A 17,307-nucleotide genomic window follows, 5' to 3' on the forward strand; every position below is an offset into this window, starting at 1 on the left:
AGCTAACGTACTCTGCTTACTTTAACTCTCAGATGTCATACGGAATAATATTTTGTGGGCAACTCAACATTTAGACAAAAAGCATTCTCTGCTCAGAAGAAAGTGGTTAGAATAATGTGTGATGTTCATAGTCGCACATCTTGCAAGCATCGTTTTAAAAGATTGGGAGTTCTTACAACAGCCTCACAGTACATTTACTCTCTAATGAAATTTGTTCTCAACAACATGGACCAGTTTAAAAACAACAGTGACGTTCATAATTATAATACCAGAAAAAAGAAAGACTTACACTATCTATTTCTCAACCTATCATTGGCACAGAAAGGGGTAAAATATGCTGCTATAAAAATTTTCGACAAATTACCAGATGAAATAAAATGTCTGACAGACAGCAGTAATAACTTCAAAAATAAATTGAAATCATATATCCTTGACAACTCTTTCTGTACCATAGATGAATTCTTGAATAGGAGTAAATAAATCTGTAAATATAGTATATGCATTTTGTGCCATTTAATGGAATAGAGTAAATAATAGAAATATTAATCCTTAACTATGTTTCATGTTAAAAAATCTTGTTTCATATGTGCATTTCTTGTGCACTTGACACGGTCCACATCATAACGGCTACTGTACCGTGCAACTGATCAATGGAACATGCAACCAACTGACATATTTATGCACTTCCAAGAGCAACACAAACACAATTAACGACTCAGATAACAACATTCCGAAAATAATACCAGATGAGTTACATGAAGCCCTCCAACATACGAAGAAAGGACAAATGCCTGTAGATGAACCTTTAAAGAAAAGGGGGGGGGGGGGAGGGAGGAGGGGAGTGGTACAACATAACAACATAAACTTGCAAAGTGGAGTAAAACAATTTTGCAAAGAGAGGTAACAGAAATACCTGTCAGTCTCCCGTCCATAATTTGTAAGACTGAACATTGAAAAAGTTTCAGATTTTAATCAAACAAAGGACCATACTGGCTTTAGAAGTGGATAAAGCGCAACAGACCTTTTGTAATCTGTGAATGAAGTTTTAGAATGGAGCCATGAATATGAGTCACCACTTTACATGGGATTCATACATTTTGAGAAATCTTTTGGCTCAGTTTCAACAAAATCTGTATGACAGCCCTTGAGAAACAAAACATTGGCTCAGCCAAAGTTTGTACACTCAAAAAGAATCAGAAAGCAAACAGTATTTTAACTCCTGTCACCTACTGCTGTAAATTAATTTTTCATCTTTAATTTTAACCCTTTCTGCGTCTGCGATTCCAAATGTCATCATTAAGTATTCCTGGCTTTTTTGAGCTTCCCAATGCTTCAATGATACCATTTTGCATCGCTTCACGTAGTTCCAAGTTTGGCCAACAGATCACAGTCATGTTTACTTTCGTGACTCGCCGTTTGTTTGAAGTACAGAACAGAGAAGTGTCATGTGTTGTGCTACTGCATTTGTGAGTGAACAATAACTGTTGTGTTTAGTTTTATTCTGTGTATAGTGAAATTCTTGGTTATGGAACCAACTTTATGTAGTTCCTCAAGGGCAAGGGAAAGAAATATGGGAAGTTTACAGTACAGTTATGTATGCATTTTTTGAGTAATTATTATGTAATTTCTAATGATTTGGAATCATTATTTTATTTATTAACCAATAGCTTCAAAAGAACTTTTGCAATGGATATGGCATATGTGCAACGTAAACAGTAAATATTCATCACAAAAAAATTCCCCCCCCCCCCCCTCCTTTTTTTTTTTTTTTTTAAATGTGATGCGCAAAGGGTTAATTTTCTAATTTCAGGAAGGTAGTGAAGGTGATGGTCAGTCAGAACAGGAAGTGGAAGCCAGAAGAAAGGATCATATATCTCATTATCTTCTACGTCTTGCATACTGTCGGTCAGAAGACTTGAGGCGGTGGTTTATTGCCAGAGAGGTGGACTTATTTCGATTGCGTTTTCATTATTTAAAAGCAAAAGGAATTACAACTTTCCTTAAGGAAAACAAATTGGATTATTCACCAGTAAGTGCTGCTTTTTTTTATTAATCCAGAATAAGTAAAGTAGTTTGAATGAAAACATTTTTTGTGAAGGGTGTAGATGATGGACATAACAATATGTTTAAAAGTACTGCTTCTCTCATAACTGTGGCCATTGTTGCCCATCTTTTGGACGTTGGTTTTTCTGCCGTTGAAGACTGCCTTACAGCTCTTTCCCTTTCTGAATCCTTAGCTGGTTTTTCCTATCTGCAGCATCCGTTATCTCTCCTTGTTTAATATTTGATATAGGCTCTCTCAGAATTAGAATAACATGTCTACTTTTGTGCATCTCTATCAACAGTATATAGAATTTCACCTATTGACAGTTCTGGTTAAGTACTGACCAGGCATTTCTTCTATTTCCTGACCTTGATCCCATGTCCTCATGGGGTCAGCATATTAATCTGTATTTGACAGTGTTAGTCTACTGTTATCCCGTGTGAAAATATGTGAATGTTTTCAACATGTATATGAATCCTGAACTGAGGTGGAACATGGATATCAGCCCAGTATTCACCTACCTGCTTGAAAACCATGTCCAGGTTGTGCAGCACACGAGCCGTTATAGTTAATACGCCGGGCTGATTCGATCTGGGGCCAGCAAGCCTCTCTGAATTGTGGAAGTGGCAAGCTATTGCACATCCCTATCCCAGCGAGACCAGGTTTTCTGTCTCCTTGTAACTTTCTGGTAACCTTGCACTCGGTTATTTGCATCAGAATCTCAGCTTTACTTACAAAGTATTTACTACTGTTTACACTTCGAGAAATACCTCCACAACTTTAAAAGTTATTGGTTTGTGTGCTGCTGCATACAACTTGTTTTATTGATATTTTTTGCATTGTTCTTTTGATTGACGCTTTCTGTAAATGATATTGTTACTAAACTATTAGCTTTCTGACAAAAAAAAGCCCTTCTTCAGAATCACACACACACACACACACACACACACAGAACTGTCTGTTGCTACTTGGGCCTGACTGGGCTGGATCTGCATCTGTTGAGAATAGCAGTCCAGGATGGGTGGTAGTGTAAGGAGGTGGCATGTGGTGAGTAAGGGAGGGGTGAGGGGAGGGATAGCAGGGTTGGGGGGGGGGGCGTGAGGGGAGATGATGATGTGCTGCTGTGTGAGCAAGCTAGGACATTGGGGGGGGGGGGGGGCAGGATACACAGTGGGGAGGCTTTGTTGAGGGAGAGAAAAGGGAAGAGGAGAAACATAGAGAAGGGGGTAAGACAAGTAGATGTATTTATGGAATAGAAGGTGTACATATTGTTGGACTGGGAGCAGGGAAGGGGATGGAGTACAGAGATTAGCAAAGGTTGAAACCAGAGAGTTTATGAGAATGAAGGATAAATAGTAAGAATAGCATAATTCAGAAAAGCTGGTGTTGGTAGAAAGGATCCAGTTGTTGCAGGCCGTGGAGCACATTGTGTGGGTTAGCATTCCATACCAAGAAGTCCCTCCCTTACAGCGTAATGACTCGTGGTCACTGCATCTGTAGTACTGAGCAGTCCCTCTCCAGATATGCCAAATGTTTCACTGAGGCCTTCACAGAACTACCACCGCTCTCATGCCCACTGTCTGGCCACAAAGGGGCCCTCCTCTCATGATTCAGAACCACTCAAGAGCATATTAATCACATGCCATACCAGGGTTTTGACTACCTCTCAACCTGCCTGAAATAAGGAATATCATACTCACTATCTTCTGCACTCCACCCACAATGATACTGCTCCGCCCACTAAGCTACGAAAAATTCTTGCCCGTCCCCACTCTATCCTTGCTACCTTACTGCTTTCCTTCTGGCACATATCCCTGCAGTAGACTTTGATGCTAAACCTTTCGTATACATCCTGCCACTTCGACCTACTCCAGTCTGGTCGCAGGCATCACCTATCCCATCAGAGGTAGGGCTACTTACGAAAGCAGTCGTGTGATATACAGAGGAAGCTGCAACCACTGCGATGCTTTCTATGTGGGCATTACAGCTAACAGACCATTTGTCAGCATGAATGTCCACTGCCAAGAGACAGCTAGACCGACCAGTTTCTGAACATTTTTCCCAACACGATGTGCTTCACCTAACTGTCTGCTGCACAGGCTGCGCCATCTGGATCCTTCGTACCAACACCATCTTTTCTGAGGGGTGCAAGTGGGCACTCTCCCTACAAAATACCCTTCATTCTAGTAACTCCCCTCTGCCCCACCCCTTTCCCTGTTCCCACTCCAGCACTTTGCACCTTGTATTTCAACAATGCTCCAGTTAGTCTTTTCCCCTTTTCAACGTCACGCCTCTCCCCTCTTCCCTTCACCCTCTCTCAGCACAACATTTTAACTCTGCGTCTTGTCCCCAGCACGTCCACGCTCACTCCCATAGCAGCACAACATCTTCCTGCATCCCTGCCCTGTTATCCCTCCCTCTCCCCCCTCATGTACCTCCTCTTCACTCTTGTCACACACTCCAGAATGCTGTTCTAATCAGACACAGGCGCAGCCCACAGTTGGGCCCAAGCAGCTGTTGGCAGTGGTGGCCCTACATGTATGTGAGAAGCTGCAGGTCACTCAGACTCCTGTGTAAGAGGGACCCCCACCTATTGTGAGGACAAGGTTAAGCAAAGAAGGGGAGATCTCAAAAAGAGTTGCTCATAAAAAGTGGCACATTGGCAATCACTGTGCCAGTTTCAGAGCAGAGATAATAAAAGGACAGAATGGGGAACTACTGCATCTCTGGACTGAAAATGACAGTGCATAACAACATAGTATCTTAAGTCTACACTCTATCATAGAAGAAAGATTAAGGAAAGGCAAACCTACGTTTCTAGCATTTGTAGACTTAGAGAGAAAGCTTTTGACAATGTTGACTGCAATACTAAATGAGTAATGGAAAATCTCATATGAGATGTTAAACAAATACTAACAAAGAGATAGAGGGGCTGGCCAGTACTTACCTCAGCTCAGTACAGCCGATAGATACACATAAAACAGAACCGAAAATTTACGTTCCTAGCTTTTGGAACAAATGTTCCTTCATCGAGGAGGAGAGAGGGGAAAGAAAGGGAAGAAGGGAAAGAAGATTCAGTACTCACAACCCAGGTTATGAAGCAACAGGGAAAGGAAAATAGGGAGGGTAGCAAGAATGGAGGCATGGTTGTCAGAGGGAAGCCAAAGATATTCTACTGTAAGTACTGTGCCAGCTTCAAACCAAAGAGGATGCATACAGAAGTAAAGAGGTATATAGTATAAAGATAAACACAACTATGTAGGATCAAAAGATGCGTGAATGGCTAAAGAGGAAAGGGAAGGAGGAGAAGACTGAAGAGTAAATGGGATTGAGGTTGTTTAACGTAGGTTCAGTCCAGGGGGATGGTGGGATGAAAGGATGTGTTGGAGTGCAAGTTCCCATCTCCGCAGTTCAGAGGGACTGGTGTTGGGTGGGAGAAGCCAAGTGGCACATACGGTGTAGCAGGTTCCTAGGTCCCTAGAATTATGCTGGAGGGCATTGGGCACCTCCTAGGCGGACAGTTCGTCTGTGTCCGTTCATGCGCTCAGCCAGTTTAGTTGTTGTCATGCCGATGTAAAAGGCTGTGCAGTGCAGGCATGTCAGTTGATAAATGACATGTGTAGTTTCACACGTGGCCCTGCCTTGAATTGTGTATGTTTTACCAGTAGCTGGGCTGGAGTAGGTGGTTGTGGGGGGATGCATGGGGCAGGTTTTGCAGTGGGGTCGGTTACAGGGGTAGGAACCGCTGGGTGGAGAAGGTAGTCTGGGAATATTGTAGGATTTAACAAGGATGTTACGGAGGTTAGGGGGGCGACAAAAGGCAACTCTGGGTGGTGTGGGGATAATTTTGTCAAGGGATGATCTCATTTCAGGGGTTGACTTGAGAAAGTCATATCCCTGGCGGAGTAATTTGTTGCTTGCACAGGATAGAGTAGCATGGAGAGCTGCATCAAAGCAGTCTCAGGACTGAAGACCACAACAACAACAATAGTCTACACTCTCTGACATTCCCCCTTCATCTATCTTTCCCCTTGTCTTCACGACAAGGGGATCTCTGTACGGGGAGATGAGTGACCTGTTGCACCTTTCTAACCTTCTTCACCAACCTGTCCTTTCCTGCTTGAGGTAGAAAAGAGTTGCTCTGAAAGGAAAAACTAGTGATATACTTTCAAAGATGTCTGTAGTTGGTACTAGAATATCACTACCAGAAAGTTGGTACTGACCTGTTGTTCATTCTCTTTGAAACTCTTTAGTTTTCTCAAGTGAATTTTTCTTTTTATACAATTATTATTCATTTGTTTCACACTGTAATTTTGAATCTTTGATTTGGTTCCAGATCCACAAAACTGAGAAAGACGAGTTAAAAGAACATCTTTGCTGTTCTTCCACATCAATTTCACCGTCAACAATTGATATTGTTGATTTCTACAAAGTGCCTTTCATTGAGGTACTGGATCTAGTTCGTAACCGAAAAGTCTATTTGTCCTCTGGTTTTGCATATATACCAAGTTCAGATTTGATATCTGTTCTCATGTCAGTATTCCGGGCAAACCTATCACATGCTTTAACAGTAAGTATTGATTCTTCCAACCAAAGATCAATTTAATGAATATAAGTCATGCAAGAATCAAAAGCAAGTATTACATTTAGCTCTTGGTCTTTTCTGCTTACTTTGTGTTATTTCTGCACTGTTTGGGGCCTATTTTTAGTGGAACAGCTGAGCACAGGTGCAACTTAATTCATGTCTCATATAATTTGACCCCATATATCATCTTTGGTTAAAAAATGGTCAGTTATTAAAAAGCTTACGGTGGGAGAACTGTATAGAAACCGTCTCCATGCCTTCCAGTCTGACTGTGTAAGTGTAGACCAGATGTGGTTTAAATTCAGAGAAATAGTATCGACAGCAGTTGAGAGATATGTACCAGGTAAATTATTAAGAGATGGTACTGATATCCCTTGTCACACTAAACAGCCCAGAACACTGTTGTACAAGCAATGAAAAAAAGGATGCCAATTTTGAAAGAATGCAAAATCCTCAAGATTGCCAAAGTTTTACAGGAGCTCGAAATTTAATATGAACTTCAGTGCGAGATGCATTTAATAGTTACCACAACAAAACTCTGTTTCGAAATCTGCCAGAGAACTCGGAGAGATTCTGGTCATGTGTTAAGTACACCACTGGCAAGACACGATCAATACCTTTACTGTGTGATAACGATGGTTATGTTATTGCTGACATTGTTACTAAACTCAGTTTTCCGAAATGCCTTCACAAAAGAAGATGAAGTAAATACTTTTAGAATTTGAATAAAGAACAACTGCCAATATGGGTAACTTAGAAGTAGATATACTTCCGTGTGGTGAAGCATCTTAAAATACTTAAGAAAGGCAAGTCTTCCGGACCCGTCAGGTTCCTTTCAGAGTATGTTGATACAATAGCTTGATACTTAGCAGTCATATAAAATCACTCACTTGTAGAAAGATCCCTACCCAGAGAATGGAAAGTTGCACAAGCCACACCAGTACCCAGGAAAGGAAATGGGAATAATTTGCTGAATTACAGACCCATATCTCTAACGTCAATTTGCTGTAGGATTTTGGAATATATGCTGTGCTTGAACATTACGAATCACCTCAAATAAAATGATTTATTGGCAGATAGCCAACAGATTCAGAAAATATCATTCTTGTGAAACACACCTAGCTCTTTATTCTCACACAGTAATGAGGGCTATTGATAGGGCACTTCAAATTGATTTCCTATTTTTAGACTTCCAGAAGGCTTTTGACACCATTCCTCACAAGCGGCTTCTAATTAAATTGCAAACCTATGGAATGCTGTTGTTCCTGATGTATGTAAATGATTTAGGAGACAATCGGAGCAGTCCTCTTAGATTGTTTGCAGTTGATGCTGTTATTTACTGTCATGTAATGTTCTGAATTGCAAAATGATGTAGACAAGATATCCGTATATAGACAAGATATCTGTATGATGCAAAATGTGGCAGTTAAATCTAAATCATGAAAAGTTTGAAGTTATCCACATGAACACTAAAAACAATTCGCTAAATATCAGTTACACACCAAATTCATATTGAGGAAAAAGACCTTGTTTCACAAAGCGCCTAGCATCCAGTGCACATTGGTCTATTGATTACTCGTATGAGTTTGAACACATTTTAAGTTATTGTTATAATTACTAGCGAATTCCATAGATTCAGACTACCAGAGTGGAAATAAACAACTAACAGGAATAACAGGCAACAAAGATTATGTATTGTCTTCTCCGTGTATCCAAGAAAATGAAATTTTGACAGAAAATTTTTGGCAGAGTTTAAACGCAGCCAAAACCTCTCAGACAAACAGAAGCTAAACGATGTCAAAGTTAGCGTAAGGAGGGCTATGCGTGAAGCGTTCATTGAATTCGAAAGTGAAATTCTATGTACCGACTTGACAGAAAATCCTAGGAAGTTCTGGTCTTACGTTAAATCAGTAAGTGGCTCGAAACAGCATATCCAGACACTACGGGATGATGATGGCATTGAAACAGAGGATGACACGCGTAGAGCTGAAATACTAAACACCTTTTTCCAAAGCTGTTTCACAGAGGAAGACCGCACTGCAGTCCCTTCTCTAAATCCTTGCACAAACAAAAAAATGGCTGACATCGAAATAAGTGTCCAAGGAATAGAAAAGCAACTGGAATCACTCAACAGAGGAAAGTCCACTGGACCTGACGGGATACCAATTCGATTCTACACAGAGTACGCGAAAGAACTTGCCCCCCTTCTAACAGCCGTGTACCGCAAGTCTCTAGAGGAACGGAGTGTTCCAAATGATTGGAAAAGAGCACAGATAGTCCCAGTCTTCAAGAAGGGTCGTCGAGCAGATGCGCAAAACTATAGACCTATATCTCTTACGTCGATCTCTTGTAGAATTTTAGAACATGTTTTTTGCTCGCGTATCATGTCATTTCTGGAAACCCAGAATCTACTATGTAGGAATCAACATGGATTCAGGAAACAGCGATCGTGTGAGACCCAACTCGCTTTATTTGTTCATGAGACCCAGAAAATATTAGATACAGGCTCCCAGGTAGATGCTATTTTTCTTGACTTCCGGAAGGCGTTCGATACAGTTCCGCACTGTCGCCTGATAAACAAAGTAAGAGCCTACGGAATATCAGACCAGCTGTGTGGCTGTATTGAAGAGTTTTTAGCAAATAGAACACAGCATGTTGTTATCAATGGAGAGACGTCTACAGACGTTAAAGTAACCTCTGGCGTGCCACAGGGGAGTGTTATGGGACCATTGCTTTTCACAATATATATAAATGACTTAGTAGATAGTGTCGGAAGTTCCATGCGGCTTTTCGCGGATGATGCTGTAGTATACAGAGAAGTTGCAGCATTAGAAAATTGTAGCGAAATGCAGGAAGATCTGCAGCGGATAGGCACTTGGTGCAGGGAGTGGCAACTGACCCTTAACATAGACAAATGTAATGTATTGCGAATACATAGACAGAAGGATCCTTTATTGTATGATTATATGATAGCGGAACAAACACTGGTAGCAGTTACTTCTGTAAAATATCTGGGAGTATGCGTGCGGAACGATTTGAAGTGGAATGATCATATAAAATTAATTGTTGGTAAGGCGGGTACCAGGTTGAGATTCATTGGGAAAGTGCTTAGAAAATGTAGTCCATCAACAAAGGTGGTGGCTTACAAAACACTTGTTCGACCTATACTTGAGTATTGCTCATCAGTGTGGGATCCGTACCAGATCGGTCTGAGTTCTTGTTCTGCCGGTTACAAATAATCTCATCCAGTATTAATTATGAGATTTTTTTAAAAGAGGGGCAGGATGTCAAACCGGCCGACTGCTAGCAGGAGAGGCACCACGAGAGATTTTAATTTCCACTGGCCTGAATATAATTTGATGGCACCCATTACAATTACACCTATGAATTCCCCAGAGTGGAATACAGAGACGTGTGATGGAAGAATGCTGTGTGAAGAGGCGTGGCACTGCACTTCAGCACACTTAAGACCAAATAACATGTCTTACGTTCCCTCGAACATATATGTTCTATGTATCAGACTCTTCAGAAAGATGTGCGCTACAAAATGAAGATATTTTTGAAAAGTTGATTTTCTAAATTTTTGGTGTCCCACCTCAAACGCTCAAGGGAGAGGGAGCGCCACTATCTAATATTGCTGCGGTTCAGAAATATTGTAGAGGTTCAGAAATATTGTAGATCTGGACCTGAAGCACAGAGCAGTCTGAGTTGGTGGGGAGGTGGTAGCGTCCATGTGACCCATGTTTATGTTAAGTGATTTTGCTGTTTCCTCTTCGTTTGTTGCTCTCACATCAAATGAAAAGAAAATGGATTTATGTGGCCGGGAGCTATCAAGTGATTTAAAATACATTCACATAATTATGGAAGGGTCTCCCGCATCGTCCCTTACGCTCCTCGGAGTATGGGACCTCATCGTCATCAAAATATGTTGTTAGTTTCAGATTTTATTTTTTTCCACCTTTCTGACAGTCAAGCGTTAATCACCTTACGGAACAATGAAGTTGTTTTTGTCGGTTTTTTTAAGAAATTCTACTCTATCTTTTCTGCTGAAGCAGTCAATTCATTTCAAACGAAGTGTTTAATTCCACACTATTGGCTAGTCCAACTGTTGGCTGTATTTGAAGTTCATGTTTTCATCTTCTAGCTCGTATGGCATTATGCCATAATAAGAACCAAACATGAGATCAAACAGTACTGGTACTCCAAGAAAATTTACATCTGAATCTGGACATACGAATGTGCACTTTAAGCTGAATTATGCATTTTAGTTTGGTCCACAAAATTCCCATGCTCGTGGAGTATCCTAAAATGTCTTGTTTCTTTAGTGACATAATGTAAGATCTTTTAATGTTTTACACATACGAACATACGGGCTTCCTGCACCATCATAGCTGCGCAAGCGCAGCAACGGCTGTTATCTGGCGCTCTCTGGCAACTGCTGAAACAGATCTATTTCTAACAGGTCGTGGGAAAATATTCCCAATGGTTGTTTTAAAAGCATTACTTTCAAAGTAAATTTCCTTTTACACAAGATGAACTCTGTGCGTGAATGTCCGATGAATTACTTAAATCACAGAGTGTTTAACTCTCATTCAAAAATCAGATCTTTGAGGATGACTATGTAGAATATTTTTGAGCCCAGAAGATCAGACATTTATGTCGTGAAAAATTTTACTGGCACATTTGTGTGATGTATCTTGCAGCATAACATGCGCAAAAAAGATCAACATTATGTGTAAAAGCTTAGCTTCTCTTGCACCTTATTAATCTTAGAGACAAATATTATATGTGAAAGCTTTTCTTTTCTTGTAGCAACCCTATGTATATTAATTTAAACCATTACCTTTTCCTCTTCGTGTGATCGCACTACTTAACAGTGACGTTGATATTGGCTGACTACATCACGTGTCCTATGCTCTGAATATCCGCCATCATCGGCTGGAGAGATCGCCTGACATGAGCTACGACTGTCTTACAAAAGTGCATCACAATCTCAATTTCAATCCTTCAGAAAGTAACATGCAGTGTTTGGTGGAATTTGAATTTATTCTGTCGTAATACTAAAATATGCAGTCTACATGTTGCTGCACATCAGACATCTTTCCAAAATGTGTGTTTTCCCTCGAGTTTCATTTTCTAAAGTGCCGGGAAATTCTATGCCGGTGTATAAAACCACAACCATTGAAGGGATTGATAAGTTTTACAGTTCCGAGGAAAAGTATACTGTTACTTAACATGGAAAAAGTGTATTTTCATCCGGGAGAAAGTATTTTTAACTGGGAAATTGGGGAATTTTTCTTCCTCGTCCACGTATACACCCTGACTCAGGAGGACATCATTATCAGGAGAAAGAAAACTGGTGTTCTACAGATCAGAGTGTGGAACGTCAGATACCTTAGTCGGACAGATAGTTTAGAAAATATAAAAAGGGAAATGGATAGGTTAAAGTTAGATATAGTGGGAATTAGTGAAGTTTGGTGGCAAGATATAGTGGGAATTAGTGAAGTTTGGTGGCAGGAGGAACAAGACTTATGGTCAGGTGAATACAGGGTTATAAGTACAATATCAAATAGGGGTAATGCAGGAGTAGAATAATGAATAAAAATATAGGAGTACAGATAAGCTACTACAAACAGCATAGTGAATGCATTATTGTGGCCAAGATAGACATGAAGCCCAAGCCTACCACAGTAGTACAAGTTTATATGCCAACTAGCTCCGCAAATGACTAAGAGATTGATGAAATGTATGATAAGATAAAAGAAATTATTCAGATAGTGAAGGGAGGTGAAAATTTAATAGTCATGGGTGACTGGAATTCAATAGTAGGAAAAGGAAGAGAAGGAAACGTAGTAGGTGAATATGGAATGGGGATAAGAAATGAAAGAGGAAGCCACCTGGTAGAATTTTGCACAGAGCGTAACTTAATCATAGCTAACACTTGGTTCAAGAATCATGAAAGAAGGTTGTATACATGGAAGAGGCCTGGAGATACTGGAAGGTTTCAGATAGATTATATAATGGTAAGACACAGATTTCGGAACCAGGTTTTAAATTGTAAGACATTTCCAGGAGTGGATGTGGACTCTGACCACAATCTGTTGGTTATGTAATGTAGATTAAAACTGAAGAAACTGCAAAAACATGGGATTTTAAGGAGATGGGGCCTGGATATATTGACAGAACCAGAGGTTGTATAGAGTTTCAGGGAGAGCATTAGGGAACGATTGACAGAAATGGGGGAAAGAAATACAGTAGAAGAAGAATGGATAGCTTTGAGGGATGAAATAGTGAAGGCAGCAGAGGACCGAGGAGGTAAAAAGACAAGGGCTAGTAGAAATCCTTGGGTAACAGAAGATATAGTGAATTTAATTGATGAAAGGAGAAAATATAAAAATGCAGTAATTGAAGCAGGCAAAAAGGAGTGCAAACGTCTCAAGAATGAGATAGACAGAAAGCGCAAAATGGCAAAACAGGGATGGCTAGAGGACAAATGTAAGGATGTAGAGGTATATCTCACTAGGGGTAAGATAGATACTGCCTACAGGAAAATTAAAGAGACTTTTGGAGAAAAGAGAACCACTTATATGAATATCAAGAGCTCAGATGGAAGCCCAGTTCTAAGCAAAGAAGGGAAAGCAGAAAGGTGGAAGGAGTATATAGCGGATCCATACAAGGGCGATGTTCTTAATGACAATATTATGGAAATGGAAAAGGATGTAGATGAAGATGAAATGGGAGATATGATACTGCATGAAGATTTTGACAGGGCACTGAAAAACCTAACTCGAAACAAGGCCCCGTGAGTAGACAACATTCCATTAGAACTACTGACAGCCTTGGGAGAGCTCGCCCTGACAAAACTCTACCATCTGGGGAGCAAGATGTATGAGACAGGCAAAATACCCTCAGACTTATCAGTTTAATAAGTCACAGCTGTAAAATACTAACGCGAATTCTTTACAGCCAAATGGAAAAACTGGTAGAAGCCAACCTCGGGGAAGATCAATTTGGATTCCGTAGAAATGTTGGAACACATGAGGCAATATGACCCTACGACTTATCTTAGAAGATAGATTAAGGAAAGGCAAATTATGTTTCTAGCATTTGTAGACATAGAGAAAGCTTTTGACAATGTTAACTGGAATACTCTCTTTCAAATTCTGAAGTTGGCGGGGGTCTAATACAGGAAGCAAAAAGCTATTTACAATTTGTACAGAAACCAGATGACAGTTATAAGAGGTGGGGGACATGAGAGGGAAGCAGTGGCTGGGAAGGGAGTGAGACAGGGTTGTAGCCTCTCCCCAATGCTATTCAATCTGTATACTAAGCAAGCAGTAAAGGAAACAAAAGAAAAGTTCGGGGTAGGTATTAAAATCCATGGAGAAGAAATAAAAACTTAAAGGTTTGCCGATTACATTGTAATTCTGTCAGAGACAGCAAAGAACTTGGAAGAGCAGTTGAATGGAATGGACAGTGTCTTGAAAGGAGGGTATAAGATGAATATCAACAAAAGCAAAACGAGGATAATGGAATGTAGTCTAATTAAATCAGGTGATGCTGAGGGAATTAGGTTAGGAAATGAGACGCTTAAAGTAGTAAAGGAGTTTTGCTATTTGGGGAGCAAAATAACTGATGATGGTCGAAGTAGAGAGGATATAAAATGTAGACTGGTTATGGCAAGGAAAGCATTTTTCAAGAACAGAAATTTGTTAACCTCGAGTATAGATTTAAGTTTCAGGAAGGCGTTTCTGAAAGTATTTGTATAGAGTGTATCCATGTATGGAAGTGAAACATGGACGATAATAGTTTAGACAAGAAGAGAATAGAAGCTTTCGAAATGTGGAGCTACAGAAGAATGCTGAAGATTAGATGGGTAGATTACGTAACTAATGAGGAGGTATTGAATAGAATTGGGGAGAAGAGAGATTAGTGGCACAACTTGACTAGAAGAAGGAATCGGTTGGTAGGACATGTTCTGAGGCATCAAGAGATCACGAATTTACTATTGGAGGGCAGCGTGGAGGGTAAAAATTGTAGAGGGAGACCAAGAGATGAATACACTAAGCAAATTCAGGAGGATGTAGGTTGCAGTAGGTATGTGGAGATGAAGAAGCTTGCACAGGATAGAGTAGCATGGAGAGCTGCATCAAACCAGTCTCTGGACTGAAGACCACAACAACAACAGTAATGTAATATGGTAACTTTGCGCAACTAACCTCAGACTTGAGGATGACATTCAGTAATTTGTTTACTTCATAGTTAATGATTAAATATTATGTTAAAATAATTTGAATTCTTGAGATTGATATAAAAGCTTCTGTTTGTGAAGCAGGCACAACTTTAGATACTGAAGTTCATGTTTTATGTGTACAATCAGCTGGTTGCTAACAAACCTTTTGTGCCTTTATTCTATTTTTTGATAATCCTTTTTCCTTATAAATTCTGTCATTTTCTTAAAAATACAATGCAAAGACAAAATGTGTTCGTTTTGAATATGCTGTAAAATTTTGAAGGTAGGTCTCAAATAAAAGGGCTATCTATTTATTGTTACCACAGTGGTACACCCAATAACAGTCATTATACTGAAACATATAACACTGTGATCAGTGGATAAACCATAATGTCAGTGGGTAAAAAGAGAAAGCATGCTTGCAACTCGTTCGGTATTGGAAATAAGTGCCTTTGAGTGCACGGTAATTAGTCTAATCATGTCTGAATGGTCCATGTTGTTGTTGTGGTCTTCACTCCAAAGACTGGTTTGATGCAGCTCTCCATACTATCCTATCCTGTGCAAATCATCTTCATCTCCAAATAAGTACCGTAACCAACATCCTTCTGAATCTGCTTACTGTATTTGTTCCTGGGTCTCACTCTACGATTTTTACCTCCCACACTTCCCTCAGATACTAAATTGGTGATCCTCCATTGGTGTCTCTGAATGTGTCCTGTTAACCAATCCCTTCTTTTGGTCGAGTTATGCCACAAATTTCTTGTCTCCTCAATTCTATTCAGTACCATCTCATTAGTTACGTGATCTACCCATCTAATTGTCAATGTTCTTCTGTAACACCACATTTCAAAAGCTTCAATTCTCTTTTTGTCTAAACTATTTGTCATCGGTGTTTCATCTCCACACATGACTACACTCCAGACAGATATCTTCAGAAAAGACTTCCGAACACTTAAATCTATATTAATGTTAACAAATTTCTCTTCTTCAGAAACGCTTTCCTTGCCATCGCCAGTCTGCATTTTGTATCCTCTCTACTTTGACCACCATCCGTTATTTTGCTGCCCGAATAGCACAATTCATGTACTACTTTGAGTGTCTCATTTCCTAATCTGATTCCCTTAGCATCACCTGATTTAATTTGGCTACATTCCATTAACCATGTTTTGCTTTTGTGGATGTTCATCTTATGTCCTCCTTTTAAGACAATGTCCATCCCGTTCAATTGCTCTTCCAAGTCCTTTGCTGATATTGACAGAATTACAGTTGCATTGACAAACCTCAAAGTTTTTATTTCCTCTCCCCGAACTTTAATTCCAATTCCAAATTTTGCTTTTGTTTCTTTACTGCTTGTTCAATGTAGGTATTGAATAACATCAGGGATTGGCTACAACCCTGTCTTACTGCCTTCTCAACCATAGCTTCCCTTCCATGCCCCTTGACTCTTACCACTGCCGTCTGGTTTCTGTACAAGTTGTAAACAGTCTTTCAATCCCTGCTACCTTTAGAATTTCAAAGAGAGTATTCCAGTCAACATTATCAAAAACTTTCTCTAAGTCTACAAATGCTAATACATAGGTTTACCTTTCCTTAACCTATCTTCTAAGATAAGTCGTAGAGTCAGCATTGCCTTGCGTGTTTCTACATTTCTCCAGAGTCCAAGCTGATCTCCCCCAAGGTTAGCTTCTACCAGTTTTTCCATCCTTCTGTAAAAAATTCATGTTAGTATTTAGTCAGCAATTGCTTTCTGCCTGTGGGACTGATATGTAGGGGCTTGTAGCGTACTCTTAGATGCCTCACTGCTGGTTCATGTAACTTTTAAAGCAGGCTTTTGCGATTTAGTTGCTGTCTAATCTTCAAACGTCTCAATGTTCAATATGGAATAGGCACAGGAGCGGAGCAAGGTAGAGGGCAGTAATTAATAAGTATTCATAGAGATATATATCGGGAGAGAATGGGTAGTGGTGATATCGATGCTGATAGGCTGAGAGCTAAGGATGTCATATTTCTACCAGGATGTTGACTGTGCCTTAAGTTAATTGCAGTCCTGTCATTGACCAACTTAGTTTTGAATCTATAGCAGTTATTGTTACATTGTCACACCAATTTTTGTGGACTAAATTTTAATTGACGGGAGATCTAATAAATGTAAATAATATATTGTGATCTGAAAATGCGTCTATTTTTGGCAAAATTCACATTTAAATAATTGTTGTTGTTGTAACAAATGATTATTTCTGTCAAGAAACTACTGCATTTTTTGCCAGTGAACATAGTGCTTCTCTGATTCAAGGTGCTTCTCGACTTTGTTATTCTTTTCCCCATAATTCAATAATTACAAAATCTGAGAATATTGATTTCGACCTTTCATGGGCTTTTGTACCTATGCAACCCATACTTGACAGTGGTACAAATAGAACCAACAAGGTACTTAGCATAGAAGTA

General features: G+C 39.8%; 1 protein-coding gene across 1 annotated transcript in view; it reads left to right on the top strand.

Moving 5' to 3' along the window:
- Positions 1 to 17,307, top strand: part of LOC126456707 (DNA primase large subunit) — an 85,576-nt gene that overhangs the window by 46,991 nt on the left and 21,278 nt on the right. Inside the window, exons 4-5 of the mRNA XM_050092447.1 lie at positions 1,811 to 2,029; positions 6,381 to 6,614. Coding sequence (XP_049948404.1) covers positions 1,811 to 2,029; positions 6,381 to 6,614 — 453 coding nt within the window. The remainder of the gene's footprint in view (positions 1 to 1,810; positions 2,030 to 6,380; positions 6,615 to 17,307) is intronic.

Source organism: Schistocerca serialis, chromosome 2 (assembly GCF_023864345.2).
Source record: "Schistocerca serialis cubense isolate TAMUIC-IGC-003099 chromosome 2, iqSchSeri2.2, whole genome shotgun sequence".
Taxonomy (NCBI): domain Eukaryota; kingdom Metazoa; phylum Arthropoda; class Insecta; order Orthoptera; family Acrididae; genus Schistocerca; species Schistocerca serialis.